The sequence below is a fragment of the Cygnus olor genome, assembly GCF_009769625.2.
Source record: "Cygnus olor isolate bCygOlo1 chromosome W unlocalized genomic scaffold, bCygOlo1.pri.v2 SUPER_W7, whole genome shotgun sequence".
Classification (NCBI taxonomy): domain Eukaryota; kingdom Metazoa; phylum Chordata; class Aves; order Anseriformes; family Anatidae; genus Cygnus; species Cygnus olor.
The window spans coordinates 1,120,838-1,143,479 of NW_024429078.1; the positions used below are offsets into that span (position 1 = coordinate 1,120,838).

The 22,642-nt window shown below is 45.8% G+C and overlaps 1 protein-coding gene across 1 annotated transcript in view; it reads left to right on the top strand.

Moving 5' to 3' along the window:
• LOC121063021 (CUGBP Elav-like family member 4) overlaps positions 1–22,642 on the top strand; it is a 1,483,068-nt gene that overhangs the window by 683,522 nt on the left and 776,904 nt on the right. The window contains exon 6 of the mRNA XM_040543331.1: positions 18,359–18,502. Within this exon, the coding sequence (XP_040399265.1) occupies positions 18,359–18,502 (144 nt within the window). The remainder of the gene's footprint in view (positions 1–18,358; positions 18,503–22,642) is intronic.

A 22,642-nucleotide genomic window follows, 5' to 3' on the forward strand; every position in this document is an offset into this window, starting at 1 on the left:
GTAGCATATTACGCTTCCAACAAGATATATCTTCAGGAAATCAACCAAAATAGTCACTTAGGCAAATCTGGGAGCTGGGTGGGTGAAGCCACAGCTTCATGTTTGCGTGTCTCACCTCAGCAAGAGCAACCGCTTCACCCTCTTAGAGACTCTATTTGGTTTCCTCTGTGGTGGTTTTTACTAATGGCTACTATTGGAAATGTGGCTATCATTGACCCTACATGGAATTGCTGTGTGCAAAGTACCATGCAAACCTCTTACAGAATAGTTTCCACATTCAGTAGCTTATCAACCAAGGCCAGGGCTGACATGACTGAATTACATCTAAGTGTTGGTCAAACTATAAAACTTCAGTGTCATCACTAATCTTATCGTCTACACTTCTCTTAATGTCCCTTGCCCCTCAGAGGAACATCTGTTGGTCTCAAGTAACTGATGATTTAGAATAGACACCAAAAATGGCTGCAATTAGGTCATCTGAATGCTCCCTTAAGGGCCAAGACATACAAAAGAAGCAACAAGAGGGAATACAATGTCTGGGAATGAGCAAGTCTTACACACAATTAGTACATTTAGCCAGTTTGTAGCCAAAGTCACAGCAATTCTTGTTCCTGATCCAGTAGAGAAGTAATTACTAGTGGATACTTGGGTACCTATATTTTAATATTTATTTAAGTCTGGAAAACATAGAATTAAGAAGGCCAGGCTTGAAGGCATTAGTCTACCGCCTCACTTCCCCCAAAGTGTCTTCAAAATATCTAGGTAACATCATACACAGAACTTTAGACAAATCCATCATACAAATAGGTAACTAAACAGGCCATGATTCAAAGTATTAATTAACCAAGAAAATTTAGTCTCATCTGGATTCCAGTAGGGCCTCAAGTCCTCAGTTAATAAAAGTCAGCATGTGGATAGAGCTGCTGACCCCCTCAGGCTGCCAGGTTAAATAGGAAATTTGGAAAGTCATTAGCTATGTTTTACATGAATGCAGAAAGATGGGGCGGAAGGGATTTTCAAAGGTAACTCCTGGTGAAAGTTGATGATTCTGGCATGTAAGTGCTCTCCATGTCTTGAAGCTGAATTTGCCCTAAATTTACTTGCCCAAGGTCTGAGGTGGAGTGGGTTATCATCAATATAAGTCTATCTCCTCAAATAAACATAAAAGGTTGAGGCTTCATTTTACACTGATGCTGGAGGAGCTAATGGAAAAGAGTGGCGATGGCAACTCAAACTCATTTTTTTCTTTTCTCTGTTGATCTTCTGCTCTGTAAAAGAGCATACACTCCAAGTAGTGGCTTTCTGTAACACCACAGACTGGCTTAATTAACTCAGGACTGGGTGCAACACACCCATTCCTTCTATTAAAAAAAATATATATATCGCATTAGGAGTCCATTCATAGCTCAACAGCAGTAGGCCTGGCCCTCCTTCCAGTAATTAATTATTTTTGAGTATGCTACCTAAACACCATTTATAAAGTCATGTGTTGGCCATTGGGATGAAAGAAGCAACAGACACCTAAGACCGGGATATTAATTTGCAGTGATTTATTCTACCAAAATCCAGTGCTTCCTGATAGCTCAGGCTTATTTTCCTCTGAGCAGCAGGTTAGGGCCAGAGGGGGACTCAGGTTCATGGGCTGTCCCACCCCACTGCTGTCACTAAGACAGCTGATTTCATGTCCTTTGGGCCGGCAGTGTCCCAGTATTAATGTAATTCCCCTTAATAATTTCTATATAAAATAAAATCACAGAACCATGTTCCCTGCCTCCCCCCTTGTTCCATAAATGAACTAATAAATCACATGTTTCTGGGTCCTAGAATAGAAATCCAGGCAGCCCGGCTGCCTGACAGGGGGTATGAATCATACTAGCGCTGAAGATGGCCTTTGGGGGCCAGATCACTCATTAGAGCTGCTTTTCTTCTCCAGTCACATCGCTGTAGCTGCGCAGGCATCTGGCAGGACAGTGAAGAGACCTGTGGGCTGTGACAGGCTTCACTGGCCATCTTCCCTGGCTTCCTCGGTACATCTCTTCCCTCCACGCCATGGGATTCATGGCCTCCAAAGGGGATAAGAGGTGTAACTGCTCGTGAGCCACACAGCCTCACCCTAGACAGAAGGAGCTAGTTGGCACTGTAATGTCTCTTCGTGGGTCTGAGGGGGCTTAGGAACTAAATCAGCAGTCGTGGAGGTGGCTGGGAAAAAGCAGGCACAGGACTGTGCCACAACCCCATGTTGCCCAAGTCCCAGCGCCAAAGCAGGCCTGCGAGGCTCACCATGCTTAACACCTCATCTGGATGAGATTAGGAGCTGGGAGGGGGCTAAAATAATTTGCAAGCGCTGATGTTTTTAGGAGATCAGAGCCATTTATATGACATAAAACACTCCCTGCCTGGCAAAGGAGTTCCCAGCTTTCTGGAGGGTGCTCCAGAGGGCAGCACTGCTGTCCTGTAATAAGGACATCCTCCTTCTGCCACAAAGAAGAGTGAAGGTGTCAGCATCACTCTACTTGCTTTGAGGGGGGTTTCTTTCTTCCTCCCTTTTCCCTTCTTTCTTTTGCTCCAAACCTCATTTAAATCAGTGGGACCATCTCTTTTAATTTAGTGGCCTCTAGATCAACTTTAAATCACTCTGGATGCTTCTGCTTGTTCCTCTTTAATCCACTCCTTCCTAGCCTTCCTCAGATGTGTGATCTGGATTGATAACATTCTTGTATGGAAGGCAAAGATACCTTAGTATTGGGCAGACTGCTATCCCTTTCAAAATTCTGCCAGGGTTGTGATTCGGTAGTTATTACCCAAATAGGTTATGCAGAGATCAAAATGAATTTTTAAAGGGCAAAAATATGTTTAGATCAAAACAATAACTTTCAAATAAGATCCTCAATCAAAATCCACACAAATTCACAATTGTAAAGCATCTTATCAAACACCTATGTCTTTGCTTCAGATGTTCCCTTGTTGTCCGTAGGGGCTCTGGTCCTACACCCTGGCAAATGAAATCAGGTAGGGAAATATGCTTGACTTCCCATCCTAAAGGTCTGCGTGGTACCCCCAGGGAACAGTGGCTGCTAAGTCTCACGCAGCAGCAAGGAGACATGTTGCAGTCTTGGTGGAGTGGGATACAGTACGGGTAGATCTTTCAGCATAAACAAACTACTTGTTCTTTCAAAGCCACCGAACTGGAGCTTTGCACCAGTTCATCTCATAGTTTCAGTTCACCACCTGTTTCACCATACTAAAGCATGCAAGTACCTCCTTGCAAGCGTATATGTGTGTCAATGACCCTGCAGTTGTACAGTGCTTTGGGACCTCCAATTTAAACATGCCTCAAGAATGCAAATTCTTTTTAATATCCCTGTCAAACAGCACGCTTTACACTGCAACAGTCTAAAGTGGTACAGCCTGGCAATGATCTGGGGTGCCCTGTTGTGTGCAGCATGTTTGCAGCTCAGTGCCACTGCAGTGTTCTTCTGCATCACATGCACACTTGAAATGTATCTGGTTGTGATGCCACTATGCTGTGACAACAGGCAGTTCACTTTATGGCAGTGGAATTATTCTACTTTGTTTCTCTTTCTACTTTGTTGTTTTCATCCCTTTCTATTTAGATTGAAGGAGAGGTACTGTCTCTTTTAAGTTGTGATCATTCAGACACTAGCTTTAATGGGGTTCTATACTGCAGCTACCAAATAGTTTTCCAATAGTAATAATCACAGAATCATAGAATATCCTGAGTTGGAAGGGACCCATAAGGATCATCAAGTCCAACTCCTGGCACCACACAGGTCTACCCAAAAGTTTAGACCATGTGACTAAGTGCACAGTCCAATCGCTTCTTAAATTCAGACAGGCTTGGTGCAGTGACTACTTCCCTGGGGAGCCTGTTCCAGTGTGCGACCACCCTCTCGGTGAAGAACCTCTTCCTGATGTCCAGCCTAAACCTCCCCTGCCTCAGCTTGACTCCATTCCCGCAGGTCCTATCACTGGTGATTAAGGAGAATAGGTCACCTGCCTCTCCACTTCCCCTCGCGAGGAAGTTGTAGACTGCGATGAGGTCTCCCCTCAGCCTCCTCTTCTCCAGGCTGAACAGGCCCAGTGACCTCAGCCGCTCCTCATACGTCTTCCCCTCTAGGCCCTTCACCATCTTCGTCGCCCTCCTCTGGACACTCTCCAACAGTTTTACATCCTTTTTGTACTGTGGTGCCCAGAACTGCACACAGTACTCGAGGTGAGGCCACACCAGCGCAGAGTAGAGCGGGACAGTCACTTCCCTCGACCGACTAGCGATGCCGTGCTTGATGCACCCCAGGATACGGTTGGCCCTCCTGGCTGCCAGGGCACACTGCTGGCTCATATTCAACTTGCTGTCAACCACAACCCCCAGATCCCTCTCTGCGGGGCTGCTCTCCAGCGTCTCGTCGCCCTCGTCTCGTCTATAGCCAGGGTTGCCCCGTCCCAGGTGCAGGACCCGGCACTTGCTCTTGTTAAACTTCATGTGGTTGGTGATTGCCCAGCTCTCCAATCTGTCCAGATCTCTCTGCAAGGCCTTTCCACCCTCAGCCGAGTCCACAACTCCTCCAAGTTTGGTGTCGTCGGCAAATTTGCTCAAAACACCTTCTAGTCCTACATCCAAATCGTTTATAAAAACATTGAAGAGGACTGGCCCTAAAATGGAGCCTTGAGGGACCCCACTAGTGACCATCCGCCAGCATGATGTGGCCCCATTTACCACAACCCTTTGAGCCCTGCCTGTCAGCCAATTGCTCACCCATCGGATGATGTTTTTGTTTAGTTGTATGCTGGACATTTTGTCCAGTAGGGTCCTATGGGAAACCATGTCAAAAGCTTTGCTGAAGTCCAAAAAGATCACATCAGCTGGTTTCCCTTGAATAATATTTTATCGTGCTCTACAGGTACCTTAAAGAAGGAGGCTGTAGCGAGGTGGGGGTTGGTCTATTCTCCCACGTGCCTGGTGACAGGACGAGGGGGAATGGGCTAAAGTTGCGCCAGGGGAGGTTTAGGTTGGATATTAGGAAGAACTTCTTTACTGAAAGGGTTGTTAGGCATTGGAATGGGCTGCCCAGGGAAGTGGTCGAGTCACCATCCCTGGAGGACTTTAAAAGACATCTAGGTTTAGAGCTTAGTGATATGGTTTAGTGGAGGACTTGTTAGTGTTAGGTCAGAGGTTGGACTAGGTGATCTTGGAGGTCTCTTCCAACCTAGATGATTCTGTGATTAAAAAAAAATAAAAAAAAAATGGCAAGTCAGTATTTGTCATTGCTAGAATATTTCCAGGGAAGGTACATTTTTAATAAATACAGAACTAAAAATACATTATCTTCCAAACCATGTTACTCTTAATGGGAAAGAGAAACCTACATTTTTTTTAATTCTGTTTTGTAGGTTTTCTTCAAATAGACAAAAAAAGAATTATTTATTGCTTTCATATTTCTAAATAGCAGGAAAGTATTTCCAGCCTATTGGTGTAAGAACACTTACCATTTCATGATGCATTAAGGAAGGTGAATGAATCTGCGAGGACATAGACTGAGCTGAAAAATGCAGACCTGCTCGAGGAATTCAGCTTTGAAGTTTAGGTTGTTTGGATATCTGACTTTGATCTGAGGGTCATACTAATACCTGGGTTATATACCGAGTTCTTTTTAATTAGAATTGGGTACAGTGTCACCAGAAGTCAATGATTCTGTTGCCCTGTGGAAAGCAGTAACTTTAGCTCAGAGAGACACCTGCTAAGTGGTGTATGGGCAAGTAAAACCTAAATCAAGCTTCCACTCCAAATAAATTACAGTTCTGGAGACCTGTGAAGGGAAGTACCTGCAGCAACTCTCTCTGTTTAGACATTGCATGAAGAATCCCCTCTACTAAGGGAGCAGCATTATCAAAGGGTCTGTCACCCCAGCCCTGGATGAATGCCTCCTTTCTCCACTCTGTCTCTGTCACTCTTGTTTCAAGTGTGTCTAAACCAGCTCTCAGGACTGTACAGTTGAAATAGCTCTTAGTGACTGCTGTCCTACTCATCTTTCAGATGAGACATGAAATTGAAGCCCTGAGTACAGAAAAACATAGCATATCTCACAAGAGGAGAGGGATGTTAGTCCTGGTCTTCTGGCCATCTTCCAGCATGGGTAATTACATCTCTACCTAGCTAAAATTCCCTCTGCTCTACAGTTTTAATTGGACAGTAGTTTCTTTCTCACTTGTCTAAAATCCCAAGTTTGGGTTCAAGCCCCCCGCTGGCTTATTCAGCAGCCCTCTTTTTCAGAAGAGCTACACAAATTCACACCACCACAACCCCCAATCTAGTTTTGTTTTCAAATTTAGGAGACATAATAACAAATACCCTGATCTGATGGAGCCTGAAGCAAAGAAATCCCCCTCTGGCTTTTGAGGCCTAACATCAGGGATCCTTTTGTGGAAATACCACATTGAATGGCTTGATGAAGATCAGCATCCTCCCAACTCTGCTTTGCAGTCGTGAAGAGTGCTAAGGCAAATATGTCCAACACGAGCAACCCCGTTCATATGGTGAAACTTAAGAAGGTAGTCTGCCCAAATGGGAAGTATCCAGCAGTGTCTATTCATTTAATACCTGGTATGCGTGGCTGCATTTTGGAAGGTACTTAATGGGATCTGCACATTCAGAGCTCTTATACTCAAGAGCTTTATTCACTAGAGCTTTAATGTAACAAGCCATTTTAAAGTATTTTTAGTCCAAAATTTTAACTGGCTTCATTTGAGCTAACCATGAGATAAAAGTCCACCTGTATGAGACAGACATCTCTGCAGTACTTAAATATATGTTTACATCCAATAGGACATTAATTAAGCTTAAAGCGAAACATAATCTTAATGGCTGTGATGAATTGGGCCCAAATTCATCAGTTTTGCAAGAAAAATATGTCTAACTGTTTCTAGAGGTAGGTAACATACTGAGTCAGAGAAGACTTACAGGGCTGACAAAGAAAGAAAAAACAAGAATATATTCTGCAAGGAAACATCTTCACAAAACTTTGCCTATGAATATTGTTCTAGGGAGAGGCAGATTTCCCTGATGTGCAGGTCTGTTGAAAACATTAAACTTAATTTGTGCATACCCTCCATTTGGAAGGGCATAACTAATGGAAATCAGTCCCAACATCCAGGCAAAAGGTTTGTTTTCCTTTGTCTTTAAATGAAATATCAATGGATGGATATTTTATTTTTAGTTGAATATGAAATTTCACAAGCGACCCATCAAGCTCCTGTTTTCAAGAATGACTTTATTTCACATGTCAAGACAGGCTGGGAAATTCGTTTTTCCCACAGAGGACTCTGATTAGGGATTACAAAGTGTGTGTGGTGCAGGGTGATTTTTCCTCCATCTTTTTCCTCACCCCACCAGCCTGGAGAACATCTGACTGCTGACTAAGGGGAGCAATTCATTACTGTGCACGGGAGGGGGATGGGAAGCAAGATAGTCATATTAAGTAGACTTGCTGGCCCAAGAGAGAATGGGGAAAGCATAATAATACTTAGCCCTTATATTATTCTTTTCATCAGTAGATATCAAAGCACTTGAAAAAGGAGGTTGATTTGATGGGAAAGGAGATAAATGCCAATTCTAAGTAGCCTATTGCAGAGGCACCAGCAGGAAAGCTCACTTTCATAATAGTCTCTTTTGACTGTGGATCTGCAAGGCAGAGAAATAAACAGGTCTTTTCCTCAGTAAAATGCAGAATTAACACAGATCTCAATGTATATTTCAAACACTATTGATTTACCTACTGTAGCTCTTTTGGGGGTTGGGGAAATGTAACGTCCAGTCCAACAACCAGAGAGAGCAAGGGTGAGGCTTATGTATTACTAATAAATGACCAAGCAGACAGGACCTATTGCCTTTGTCAGCAGACAATGGGTGATTTACACCATGGTTTAACTGCTCACAGAAGCAATAAATAGTCCAGATGAAGGGCTCTGTAGTTTATACTCCACTGAAAATTGGACGCATTCTGTGGTATTTCTAATGTTACCTAGTGGATTACGGGGAGTCACTGGAGTAGAAAGGAGTCTTGTGGCTGTTTTAGATGAATGCTGTTTGGCTCCTTTGCTAAAAATCCTGCACTGGGTGGCCTGATAAAGTTCACTGCCTGATTTCCTTCAGGCCATGTGGAAGGGTTGCACATGAGGAACCACATATAGAAAGTATCCATCCCAAAGTCAATGGTCATATTCAAGAGCAGAGCAGCATCTCTATTGGCTACATATCTTTAACTGCTTGCATGTGAATCTCATTGCAGCGTGCTCTTAAAAAAAAAAAAAAAAAAAAGCTGCCTTTTCTATTCCTTATTTGTAGTGTGTGTTCTAACTTGATTCTGTTTGCCAATGGCCTTTCTGCCCTGTGTATATGATAGTGGTGTTCAAAGAGGCCTGAAGTCCTGCTGTGACAGGCAACCCAGAAAAACATCTCATAAGAAGCAGTCTTGGATCCCATTGGGTCAAATGGCTGCTGTGCAGTCACTGTGACTCACATCAAGAGGGAAGAACACTCCAGGGGCAAGAACTTCATATGGAGCTTACCCATGTTTTCATGATGTCATCTACAATAAAAGCTTGGTGTGAGAAACAAAGTTGTGTTTTTGCAATAGAAGGTGCTTTTGCAGTGGAAAATTCCACTAACCTTGCATAATCAAAAGTGATTGTGCAGCATAGCAGTGTGGAGTATGTTAAGCAGGTAAGGGGAAGGTCCTACTGTCTCAAAATAAGGAGGATAGCTAAGGAAAACAGGATGAGCAGCACAAAATCAGTAAAAACAAAAATCACGGGCCGTCTAGTAATGAGAGAAGAAGGAAAAAAAAAAGGAAAAGGAGAAATTAACGGTTGGTCAAATCAAATTGTACATATATGGTATAGAAGTGCGTTGAGTAGGTTGTGAACCTGTAGTACTCAGTCAATGAGGAAACGGGGGAGAGAAATCAGGTGTTGGGTAATAGGGAATAAAAGGATATGATAAACTTTTACTGTGCACTCCTAATTGGCAGGATGCCCACCATTGCAATTGCGAATAAAATAGCTTCACAGAAGATCCTGTCTGAAGAAAATTATTGAGATTTCTCTCACAATTTGGGGGCTCATCCAGGATTTGAACCCAGGACCTTGTTTCTCACATTGGTTTTCAAAAATGGGAGGGATCGGCAATTTCCTAAGGCAGGTCTCCAGCCCTAACACTTCCAGGGCAAACAGAGATAGAAGGAAAAGTCAAAGGAAGAAGGCACCAACAGGTCACATCTTCAAAACCCATTTGCGGAGATGAATACTCATTCAGCTTATTCAGTCTGAAAATCCTCCATGCTGTATTGTGCCCACTATGCTGCAGCCTCTGCTCTGCAAACCACAACAACAGCTCTGAACAGCCCAATCTGCTGTGGACCACTGCCTCCTTCCAATACAGCTACAAATAGCTTTAAATGATGAGATTCAGGTTACCAAACAGTCTCTTGGATCAGGGTTAATTAAATGAGTGTTGAAATCTAATTAAGGACTGGTCCAGGTGATAATTAGCAGGAAATGTATGCATTAAAATATTCATTTGTCGATGAGCTGCAATTAAAAGTGTGATTTGGGGAAGGATCAATAACTACATCGTGATTTTTTTTAAAAAAACTGAAAAGTTGCCCAGTCTTGAGCAGAAATGCGGGGGAATCTTGGCTGGATTTTTTTTCTCCCCCCCTTCACTCCTGTGTTCTGTTTTGGTCTCATGATAACTTCTGAAGACTGCTCTCCACCCTTGAATAGAGCATTCATCTCTCCCTGTCTTTGTTTTCCTGAAGCACTTCTTTCAACCCCTTGTTCTTCATCACATTGTTCAATTGGGTTATAGATTTATTAGAGAAAGAGTAACAGGTCAAAAAGAAAGATTCTTTGCCAATGAAAATCACTTTCTCCCAGAGCAGGCTGCTAATCCAGGGAAACAATGCTCATTGTGTGGCCTTAGATTGTTTTCTGTTTTAGCAAGTTAATTCCTCAACTCCTTATTCATAACTGAGGATCTGGAGAGGCTATTGAATATGCAAAGCCTGGACTTATATATATGGTATGTCTGTAGTTGTTGTTTACTACACTATTCCCAATTTCTCACGGAGCAACTCTGCTTTCCCTGAGGCTGTTTTTGTTCTGGTTGCGGGTACATAGGTGTGTGTGTAAGCATGTTGACTACACTCCCTGTGTGCAGTCCCACGTAATCCCACCTCTGCAGGAAAACAGAGGGCCCCACAACAGCCCAGCTCCTCTGGCATGGAATTGGCGTTCCCCTATTGCCATCTCCCCGCTGACTGTATTTCCATCAGTGAATACCAGTGTGTCAAAAGGGAAGCGTACCACGGGAACATGATGATTTCAGCTGCTCTTTGTCAGTCTCCTAACAGCTCACCTGCCCTTCTCCCCAGGCATGGTGGCAGCCCAACTCCCAAGGCAACAGTCTGCCTGCTGTCGGGGCTGCATCCTTGTCCCCCTGGGGAGACCGCGCTGTAGGGAATCAAGCAACCCATGAAGTGAGGAAGTCCTTGGAGCCAGCCAAAACAATCTCAGTGCATGCCTTCCTAAGCAGATCTATTTCTTCCCATCTCTGCCTCCTATCAGAAATTTAAGAATCACAGTCACTGACCTTTCATCTCATGCTGGTGAGGAGAGGGATTCCTTTCATTCCCAAAAGCTCTACATTTTTCAGACTCCTGCAGCCAACTCTCATGATCATCAGTAGTTCTGCATTAGTGTTGACTGCAGACAGAATCCAAACATTGTGTAACTCGCCCAGAAAAACGTAACGTTACATTTGGGCTCTTTTGTGGTAGCCTCTCTATTCCCTGCTGTTCATGGATGGGGAACTCAGATATAGCAGGTCCTATTTTTGCTCCCCTGATTTAATAGTGCTGACTAGATGCTGCTTGGTGGGGGGACTTCTGCCCTACCCAGCATACTGAATCCTGCATCCAAGGCTAGGCAGGGTTTTCTCACTAGACATAGGGGTTACAAGATACCACAGTGTGGAAGTGTGTGACCATCTTAGTGGTCTGGCATGCACAGAGCTAACACATTCCGTCAATTCACAAATCCCACAACATAACTCCAGCAAAAGCTTCTACGTTTTGCTGCACCGAGCCCAGATCCTCGCCCTCTGTTGAGAGCTAGCAGGCCAGGTTTTCTACAGTTTGAAAGAGTAAGGCAACAACTTTTGCAGAGAGTATATTTATGACAGACTGGAAGTTTGAATTTTGGAGGAAACTAGGGACTGGGCTGCTGGCCTAAGATGTTCATCCTCTTTCACGTCCTTTCCTTCCTGATGCCCTCAGCCTCTTGCAGAGGTCCAATTCAAAAGGCCAGAGAGTTTGTGTGGGAAAAATCTGTGTCATCTGGATCCAGCACTGCCTAGTTGTGGTTTAACCCGGCCGGCAGCTAAACACCACACAGCCGTTCGCTCACCCTCCCCCCTCTCTCTCTGGGATGGGGGAGAGAAACGGGAAAGTGAAGCCTGTGAGTTGAGATAAAGACAGTTTATTAAGACAGGAAAATAATAATAACAATAATAATAATAATAATAATGATAATAGTATTACTAATAATACTGTGTACGAAACAAGTGATGCACAATGCAATTGCTCACCACCCGTTGACCGATGCCCAGCCTATCCCCGAGCAGCCGGCCCCCCCACCCCGGCTAGCCACCCCTATATATGCTAGCCACCCCTATATATTGTTCAGCATGATGTCAGATGGTATGGAATACCCCTTTGGCCAGTTTGGGTCAGCTGTCCTGGGTCTGTCCCCTCCCAGCTCCTGCTGCACCCCTAGCCTGCCCGCTGGCAGGACAGAGCGAGAAGCTGAAAAGTCCTTGGCTTGGTGTAAGCACTGCTCTACAACAATTAAAACATCAGCATGTTATCAGCGCTCTTCTCATCCTAATCCAAAACATAGCACCCTACCAGCTACTAGGAGGAAAATTAACTCTGTCCTAACTGAAACCAGGACAGATATCCACCCCTTATTCCATACCATTTATGTCATGCTCAGGTTACAGTCTTTCCAATACATTCTAATTAATCACCATTTTCATCTATGGTATATAGCAATCATGGTAGTGATGACATACAGTATTATATAATAATTAACATAATACAATTCAACGCATGGGCTATTCTCATCCAGTATTAAATCCCCTTGAGGTACACACCGGACCTCCCCATTCTTTTGCATTACCCACCAAGTGCATCCAGGTCCCTGAGCAAAAGCAATCCCACGAATGGGTTTGCCTTTTCCTGAGGCGGGAGTAGCCCAGACTGTCTTACCCAGCATGTTTCTTACGTGCACTACAGGAACTTTATCCCCTTCTACAGTGCGTAACAGGTTTGATTGGGCAGGTCCAGCTCGGTTGGCAGATCCTCTAGTATTGACTAACCAGGTGGCCTTTGCCAAATGTGTATCCCAATTTTTGAATGTCCCAGCACCCATTGCTTTCAGTGTAGTCTTTAACAGTCCATTGTATCGTTCAACTTTCCCGGAGGCTGATGCATGATAGGGGATGTGATACACCCACTCAATACCATGTTCTTTGGCCCAAGTGTCTATAAGGTTGTTTCGGAAATGAGTCCCATTGTCTGACTCAATTCTTTCTGGGGTGCCATGTCGCCATAGGACTTGCTTTTCAAGGCCCAGGATAGTGTTCCGGGCGGTGGCATGGGGCACAGGATATGTTTCCAGCCATCCGGTGGTTGCTTCCACCATTGTAAGTACGTGGCGCTTGCCGTTGCGGGTTTGAGGGAGTGTGATGTAATCAATCTGCCAAGCCTCTCCATATTTATATTTCAGCCATCGTCCTCCATACCAAAGAGGCTTTGACTGCTTGGCTTGCTTGATTGCAGCACATGTTTCACAATCATGAATAACCTGTGCTGTAGTGTCCATGGTCAGGTCCACCCCTCGATCACGAGCCCATGTGTATGTTGCATCTCTACCTTGATGGCCTGAGGTGTCATGGGCCCATCGGTCTATAAATAATTCACCTTTGTGCTGCCAGTCCAGCTCCACCTGAGCCACTTCAATCTTAGCAGCCTGATCCACCTGCTGGTTGTTTTGATGTTCTTCAGTAGCCCGATTCTTGGGCACATGAGCATCTACATGGCGTACCTTTACAACCAGGTTCTCTACCCGGGCAGCAATATCTTGCCACAATGCAGCAGCCCAGATGGGTTTGCCCCTGCGCTGCCAGTTGTTCTGCTTCCATTGCTGTAACCACCCCCACAGGGCATTTGCTACCATCCATGAATCAGTATAGAGATAGAGAACTGGCCACTTTTCTCGTTCAGCAATATCTAAAGCCAGCTGGATGGCTTTCACTTCTGCAAACTGACTCGATTCTCCTTCTCCCTCAGCAGCTTCTGCAACTCATCGTGTAGGACTCCATACAGCAGCTTTCCATCTCCGATGCTTTCCCACAATATGACAGGACCCATCAGTGAACAGGGCATATTGCTTCTCATTTTCTGGTAGCTTGTTGTACAGTGGGGCTTCTTCAGCACGGACCACCTCCTCCTCTGATGATATCCCAAAGTATTTGCCTTCTGGCCAGTCCATAATCACTTCCAAGATTCCTGGGCGACTGGGGTTTCCTATTCGAGCCCGCTGAGTAATCAGTGCAACCCACTTGCTCCATGTAGCATCAGTTGCATGATGTGTAGAGGGGACCCTTCCTTTGAACATCCAGCCTAGTACCGGCAGTCGGGGTGCCAGGAGGAGCTGCGCTTCAGTACCGACCACTTCCGAAGCAGATCGAACTCCCTCATATGCTGCCAATATCTCCTTTTCGGTTGGACTATAGCAGGCCTCAGATCCTCTGTATCCCTGACTCCAAAACCCTAGGGGTCGACCTCGAGTTTCCCCAGGTTCTTTCTGCCAGAGGCTCCAGGTGGGGCCATTCTCCCCGGCTGCGGTGTAGAGCACATTCTTTACATCTGGTCCTGTTCGGACTGGCCCAAAGGCTACTGAATGAACTATTTCCTGCTTAATTTGTTCAAAGGCTTGTCGTTTCTCAGGGCCCCATTCAAAAGCATTCTTCTTACGGGTTACTTGGTAGAGCGGGTTTACAATCAGACTGTAATTTGGAATATGCATTCTCCAAAACCCCACGACACCTAGGAAAGTTTGTGTTTCTTTTTTGCTAGTTGGTGGAGACATAGCTGTTATTTTGTTGATCACATCCATTGGGATTTGACGACGTCCATCTTGCCATTTTATTCCTAAAAACTGGATCTCTCGTGCAGGTCCTTTAACTTTATTTTGTTTTATGGCAAAACCGGCCTTCAGAAGGATTTGGACTATTTTCTTCCATTTCTCGAAAACTTCCTCTGCAGTGTCACCCCACACAATGATGTCATCGATGTACTGCAGGTGTTCAGGAGCCTCCCCCTGCTCCAGTGTAGACTGGATCAGTCCATGGCAAATGGTAGGGCTATGTTTCCACCCCTGGGGCAGCCGATTCCAAGTATATTGGACTCCCCTCCAAGTGAAAGCAAACTGTGGCCTGCACTCTGCTGCTAGAGGGATGGAGAAAAATGCATTAGCGATATCAATTGTGGCATACCACTTGGCTGCCTTTGATTCCAGTTTGTACTGGAGTTCTAGCATGTCCGGCACTGCAGCACTCAGTGGTGGCGTGACTTCGTTCAGGCCACGATAGTCCACTGTTAGTCTCCACTCACCATTAGACTTTCGCACAGGCCATATGGGACTATTAAAAGGTGAATGGGTCTTGCTGATCACTCCTTGGCTCTCCAGTTGACGAATTAGCTTATGGATGGGAATCAGGGAGTCTCGGTTGGTGCGATATTGCCGCCGGTGCACAGTTGTGGTAGCGATTGGCACTTGCTGTTCTTCAACCCTCAGCAACCCCACAACAGAAGGGTCCTCTGAGAGACCGGGCAAGGTAGACAACTGTTTAATGTCCTCTGTCTCTATGGCAGCTATGCCAAAAGCCCAACGGAACCCTTTTGGGTCCTTGAAATATCCTCTTCTAAGATAGTCTATGCCAAGGATGCACGAAGCATCCGGGCCAGTCACAATACAGTGCTTTTGCCACTCATTTCCAGTTAGACGCTGGGATCCCCCTGTCACCCCATAAATACAGATGGGCTCTGGCCCTTTACAGCTTGATGGCATTAGAGTACATTGTGCACCGGTGTCTACTAAAGCCTTATACTTCTGTGCGTCAGACGTGCCAGGCCATTGAATCCACACAGTCCAATAAACTCGATTGTCCCTTTCCTCCCCCTGGCTGGAGGCAGGGCCCCTCTAGTCCTGGTCAGAATCTTCGTTTCTGTGTTTAAAGGACTGCCTGCTGGAAGTTGGAGCAGCAAACTTTTCAGAGAACCCCTTTTTCCCGATTGTTTTCTTTTGCAACTCACGTACCCATGCCTCTAGGGTCGTGGTAGATTTTCCATCCCATTTTCTCATGTCCTCTCCTTGGTCACGTAGGTAAAACCACAGGGTGGCGCGGGGTGTGTACCCACTATATCGTCTTCCTTGCACGGAAGGATGCTTACCCCTAATAGCCGAGACACTGGTTTGTACAGGTGGGGAGGAAAATAAACTCTCTTTAAGTTGGTGGACCTCTTCAGAAAGTTTCTCCACAGCCGAGACGCAGGCCTGTAGGGAAGAAGAGAGACTTTCTTCGTACTGCTGGAGTTGTTTAGCCACTTCATCCACTGTGGGTTCCTCATCCTCTTTCCAGGCCATTATTGCCAATGAGCTGGCATATGATGATGGTGCACTCCGTACAAACTTCCGCCACATGGGTCGTGTACACTGGACTTCATCTAGATCTGTGGATATTTGTGCGTCATCTAGGTCCTTATAAATTACTTCCCGTGCAGCTAATTCCCTCAGGTACTGAATTCCCTTCTCCATAGTGGTCCACTTGACTGGTAGACATACAAGTTCTTCCTTGAAGGGATACCTTTCCTTCACAGCTGACAGGAGACGCCTCCAGAGGCTGTGAGATCATGCTCCATCTCCAATTGCTTTGTCAATGCCTGCGTCTCTAGCAAGGGATCCCAGCCGCCTGGCTTCCCTGCCCTCTAATTCCACACAATTGGCTCCAGTGTCCCAGCACCGGAGCAGCCAGGTGACAAGCTGCTCACCTATGCAGCGACCAAAATCTTTTCGCACATCTCGTAGCTCACGCTGGTATAGGGTTTGGGTGGTTACTGTTGATTTTTCGACATCCTCATCCTCATCCTCCTGCACCTCTGATGGCCCAGCCTCGTCTTCTCTATACCTAGACCTAGCAGAAGACTGTCTGCGTTCTAAACGACCTGAGTCTCTATACCATTTTTTCACCTTGTCTACAGGGTCCACTTGCAGTGCTACAGCTCGTTTCTCTGACCCAGCCACAGGAGTGGGAGCGGCTGCAGGAGCTGGAGCGGCTGCAGGGTCTGTCACTAGGTTGATAGTAGCATCAATTGCAGCTTGATAGGCACAAGCCAGACCCCAGCACGCCACAGTGATTTGTGTCACTTTGGAACTGCCAGAGTCATGACACCCTTTTTTCAAGCATTCTACCAGTTTTTTAGGATTTTGCAGTTGTTCAGGGGTGAATGTCCAAAACACTGGAGGTGCCCACAGCTCTAGAAACCTGCCCATATCCTCCCACACTCCCTGCCACTCGCAACTATCCCGCCTCAAGACAGATCTCTGGATGAGTTTCCTAAGTAGTTGTTTAACCTTAAACAAAACCTGAAGCACATTCAGGAGACATAACAACAAGAACATGCTGGTCTGAGTATCCCAAGGATATTCAACATCTTGGAGAGCTACCGTAACTAGCTCGGGGGATAAGAGGGTGGTGAAGGAGAAAGGGAGAGTGAACAAGTAGGAAAAAATATCTTCCCCTGTCCCCTCCACAGATTGGCTCCCTGACGAAAAAAGGCAATAGGTGTAATTGCTAATAGTTTCTGAGATATGGTTTCCGAAGTATAGAGTCGACGACAGTGCTGAGTACAAATACCAGGTTAGAGTCATGACCAGAAATCTCATCATTTCATAAGCTATTGTTACACCACACAGTACCATAACAATCTTAAACCAGGGCCCGGAAAGGATAAACAGCGCGACAGGGAGCACATACAGAAAGTAACGTGCTATAAAACTCAATGTGGAAAACAGGCACAGCAGACTTGTGATAAAGGAAATCAACATTGTGACTAGCAACTATTAAGCAGATCCAATGAAGGGATGCAAGACACGGACTCCTGCTGGCTCTTGAACAGGAGACCTTTATTGCCCTTTTTCACCACTACATATACTTTTCCCATAGCTCCACGTGCTGTCCACGTGTCCAAATCTGTCATACAATTGGTTAGAGACCCTCAGACACGTGCCTCGAACCAGCCAGCAATTGGCCACTGCCCAAAGCTCATCTTTAACACTGTAGCCAATTTACTTTATCTCGACCTTGCTCAAGTTTTTGGTTCTACCCCTGTTTTCCTCATTATCTCTAACTCAGGGATGTGTGAAATAGCACAAAGCTCCCTGCGAATTCCTTTCCCACAGTCCAATACTTATACCAATTTTAGTTTAACACACTCTGGTCAAATCTGTCGTTATCTCAACCCTTCGTGCCCCACGTTGGGCGCCAAAAAGGACTGTTGTGGTTTAACCCGGCCGGCAGCTAAGCACCACACAGCCGTTCGCTCACCCTCCCCCCTCCCTCTCCGGGATGGGGGAGAGAAACAGGAAAGTGAAGCCTGTGAGTTGAGATAAAGACAGTTTATTAAGACAGGAAAATAATAATAACAATAATAATAATAATAATAATGATAATAGTATTACTAATAATACTGTGTACGAAACAAGTGATGCACAATGCAATTGCTCACCACCCGCTGACCGATGTCCAGCCTATCCCCGAGCAGCCGGCCCCCCCACCCCGGCTAGCCACCCCTATATATTGTTTAGCATGACGTCAGATGGTATGGAATACCCCTTTGGCCAGTTTGGGTCAGCTGTCCTGGGTCTGTCCCCTCCCAGCTCCTGCTGCACCCCTAGCCTGCCCGCTGGCAGGACAGAGCGAGAAGCTGAAAAGTCCTTGGCTTGGTGTAAGCACTGCTCTGCAACAATTAAAACATCAGCATGTTATCAGCACTCTTCTCATCCTAATCCAAAACATAGCACCCTACCAGCTACTAGGAGGAAAATTAACTCTGTCCTAACTGAAACCAGGACATCTGTGTGTGCTGTATGGATTACATGAGCCAATGTGTACCTGGCTAATTGCCTTGCATGTCTCCTTTTGTTTCCTGTCCTGCAGGGAGCCTCTTCAAGCCTGGTGGTGAAGTTTGCAGATACAGACAAGGAGCGTACAATGAGACGCATGCAGCAAATGGCAGGACAAATGGGCATGTTCAATCCCATGGCCATCCAGTTTGGAGCCTATGGCGCCTATGCACAGGCAGTAAGTATAAACATTGCCTCTATGCATGTTCACAGGGACAGGAATAGCATGTAGAAAGCACAAAAGCACACGTGAGCAGAGAGACAAGTACAACAGCAAAGGAGGAACAAGTGATTTCTTCATTAGTTGAATGATGGGAGCAAACTGAGCTGTGTCATCCTGGGGTAGGTGAGGGCATCTCCCGGACAAGCTCCAGAGGTGCAATAGTTGCTTGTAGCAGTAACCAGTCCATGTGTGTACCCATGCAAGACAGTTCCCATGGCATCTAAGCCATTGCTGTTAAATCCAAACACAACTAACGTTTGAGTTTTGGGACCAAAATAGGCCCTGAATTCAGCTCATGCTAGTTCTCTGTCCCACGTCAGAGTTGTCTGGCCCCAGAGAAGGTTTTTAAAGGCATAAATAACTTTCCTGTTCTACTAGGCCACACAGATTGAGCTGAACAGTGGACATGGCTCTTTGCTCCATTTGGCCAGGCCCCTTCTGCCCTGTGCATCATTGGGGGTAACTTTGGAGTGATCATGGGATAAAATAGCAGCTGCTGAAAGAAGTGCTTTTAGGTTTATGGAAGCATGCTAGTTTATACTAAAATGGAAAAGCAGATGTATGCACACACACAGTTCTGACTCCCCAAAGCAGTATTGTTTAAGCACCCTGGGAAAATGCGTCAGCTATTCAAAGCAGTGTTGTGATGTCTAACTTTTGGTATCCATCTTACATACCTAACCTGGATGCTGGGCCTCTGGGACATTCATGACTGGACAGGGAGCTGGGCTCCTGACGTAGCCCCAGAATGGATGCTTCTAGCATAAGTACCTTTCCTTAGGCTAAAAATAACAAGGATCTGCAAGACAAGATCAGGTTCAGGTCTCTCTTCCAGGTACTTCAGGGCAAGGTAGAGATGATCCCTGCAATAGGCAGACACAATACTGCCAGGTGACTTTGGATGACTTTTCTGGAGCAGATTAAACAGGAGCATTTGCAGGCAGCAACACTGTACCTAGATGCTTCATCAGTCTGGTGGTAAAACATGGCCTTCTTGTTCTCTGTGCTAGATTTGCAAGCAGGAGGGAAGTGCCATTAATCCCGTTTTGCAGAGTAACATCTTCCTCAGTCAGAGGGACTTGCCTTAGGTCACACAGAGCCAACTCAGGAATCACTCCAGTGTGCCTTTAGTGCCTCTAGCACACTGACTGCAAGGCCCTGTTTTCTTCCCTATTTCTTTCTCATGCACTGGCACCATGGACTTCCCATCCCATTCACATGTTCTTTTTTATACTTTGAGGGCCTAGAAATTTCCATCCTCTACTGTGTCATGTGCTTCACCAAGCACTTGGTATAACCTATCCTGCCCCTTGCATGGTCCACATAGAGTCATGAGGACATGCTGTAGAAGCTCCACAGACATTTGTACTCTCCTCCCAGCTGCACACCCTGGTGCTATTCTGGACCTTTTTAATTCTCTCCCCATTAGACAAATTCCATTTTTGCTTCCATTTTGTCCTGTTTATTTTTATTCTCAAAATGAGAGGAGCACTCAGCTGCTTCTTCCTTGGTCCCCTGTTCCTTTCCTCATGCGAATGCAGAGCTGTCCCCTCCCTAGCCTGGCTGTGTTTAGCTATCCTTCTGTCTGGACAAGGCTGCAGGAAGGGGGAAAGAGACAGTAATTCCCAACTGAGCCCAGGCCAGTGGTCAGCAACCTGGCAGAGGGATGCAGCATCTGTGCCCCTGTGTACCAGGGGAATAAACAGGAGGGATACCCATGGGCAGCTGGGGACAAACATCTGCAGATGTTTTCAGGCAAAAGATGTGGCTGCAGCATTATACTACAGGCATCAATCAGGCAGCTGGAGAGGTGATAAAAACACCGCTGTCCTGATGCTCTGGACATCTCTTCTTAACTGCACTCTTCTTAGCTACATTCATTTTTAATCTAGACTAATTCCTATAATTGCCATGATAAAAGAGTCAGCCCAGGGTTATACTGATACAAAAGCAGATGAGGTCTGCATCTTTACACCATAAAAGTTCCCTCCATCTATTTCTCACTAGACAATACAGGACATTTTGAGGATAGGTGCTTGAGTGAGGATTTATCTCTGAAGGAGTGGAAACAATTCCTGGGTCTGCTCCCGCTCCCCTTGAAACCAATGAATATTTTTTCCTATTGACCTCTGTGAAAACAGAATTGGACCCATCTTTTTCTTTTTTTCTTTTTCTTTTTTTTTTCCTGGCAAATATACTAATAAGGGGGAAAGAATAAGTTTTAGATGACCCATTGGATATGACAAGCTGGTGACACCAATTACCCTGGGGACTTCAGAGCTGTCTAAATGATGGGATCACATTTCCGTGTGGCGCCTGTACACCCAGAGCCTGCTCAGATGCTGTCTCTCAATCAGCATCCCTATCTGTGTCTCTCCCTATCTGCTTCATCTCGCAGGCTCACACAAAAGGAAAGGAAGGGAGCGCCGAGGCTGTGTGATGTTCCCTCAGTCGGATTAATCCACCCCTGACTGCTGGCTCTTAGATATCAGGGTGATTGTCACCTCGTAAATGCCAGCAGGAGATGGAGAGATCGATAGCGTGAGAGGGAATGGGGGGCCAGTTTTATTCAGCCCAAACTGAAGTTTAAGAGCTAAGGCAAGTCAAGAGGAGGGAAGGTGAAACAGTGAAAATGCAAGAGCAGGACAGCAGTGACAGCTGTTGCCAATGCCACCAGCAACTCATGTGACCTTGGGTGAGTCATTTGACCCCCTGGTCTCATTTTCCCATCTACAAATGAAGATGATGGCCAGATTTATTTATTTTCCAGTCTCCCTCAGGGACATGTCTCTCTCTCATGCCATCTCTCCATGGGTTTTCACACATGGACCTGGTGGTAATACAAGTTTAAGAACTGCCTCAGTGCTTAATAGTGAGGTCAGGACTAGCATGAGACACTGATTTGTACTCATAGCATGTCCTCCTAGCTATCCCACTGCAGTCCAGCCCTGACTGACATTGCCAGATGAGTTCCCAAGCAGTCCTACAAGAGCTAGTTAACCAGCAGCTTCTAGTGGCTTGTCCCATGGAGCAGGTTGTGGTGTCCCTAGGCAGTGGGTGCGTGCTGAATCCCCCAGAGAGGCACCCTCACTTCACCAGGGCTGAATTAGCTCCTACACAGAGGTTTCCATGCATCAAGGTGACCAGTTCAGCAGAAACCCACATGGTGCACTTGTTTGAGAGATTAGTGGGCAGCCCCGGATTTATAAATCAAGCAGCACCACTGGGTGGTGACAGTCATTAGCATGCTTACCAAGAGTGCTCTGGGCCCAAGCTCCTCTTTAAGTTGCTTCTGTAGCAACTCAGCAAATGGCCATGTCATGGTTCACTCCCTGCTGCTGCTTCCTGCCAAGCCACTCGACCTCAGCTTAAGCAACCTTAACCTTGATAGCAGCGACGGCCCCGTGTCAGCCGAGCAACTAGTCCTCAGGTTCAGCAGCTATATGGCCCCAGCTCCAGAGGCAACGAAATCAGCAAGCAGTGGGGATTCTCCTCTGTGTGGGGTTTTTGCCTCCCCCCTCATGTGCCACCTGCAAGAAAACAGGACAAAGCTTGGCACAAACTCTGTGTGCTGTTTCAGGGTTGCAGAAAGTCACATCAGACCCACCTCACCTCTTCTGTATGCAGCTCAAGGCAAGTCAGGTTTCATGGTTCCCTAAAGCTCCCAGAGTCCCTTTACTAATTTGTTTCAGTTTGTTTGGGTTGTTTCTTTTTCTTTCCTTTTTTTTTTTTCCCCAGCAATATCTTCCCAGATTCATTTAGCTGCTTCTTTATTTTTTTTTATGAGGCAATTAATTATTTTAGTTTATGCATGTATAGGGCACCAGCCCTTTTTGTTGTCAGGTTCCTGTGGATCCACATCATCTGGGCATCAATTTCTGCAGTCTCAGTTAAAGCCTGCTTGAGGTACAGGTCTGAACTCAGCCTGTAGAGGAGGCTGATGCTAAGCAGCACCACCTTTGATCTGCTGCCAGCTGAGAACGAACCTGCAGGCACATACTGCGGCACAATGTGGCACAAAAACTCTTAGATTCTGGTAAGCAATGGGGTGGCCAAGCCTGAAATCATGAGCAATAAAAGTCAAACCAGACTATG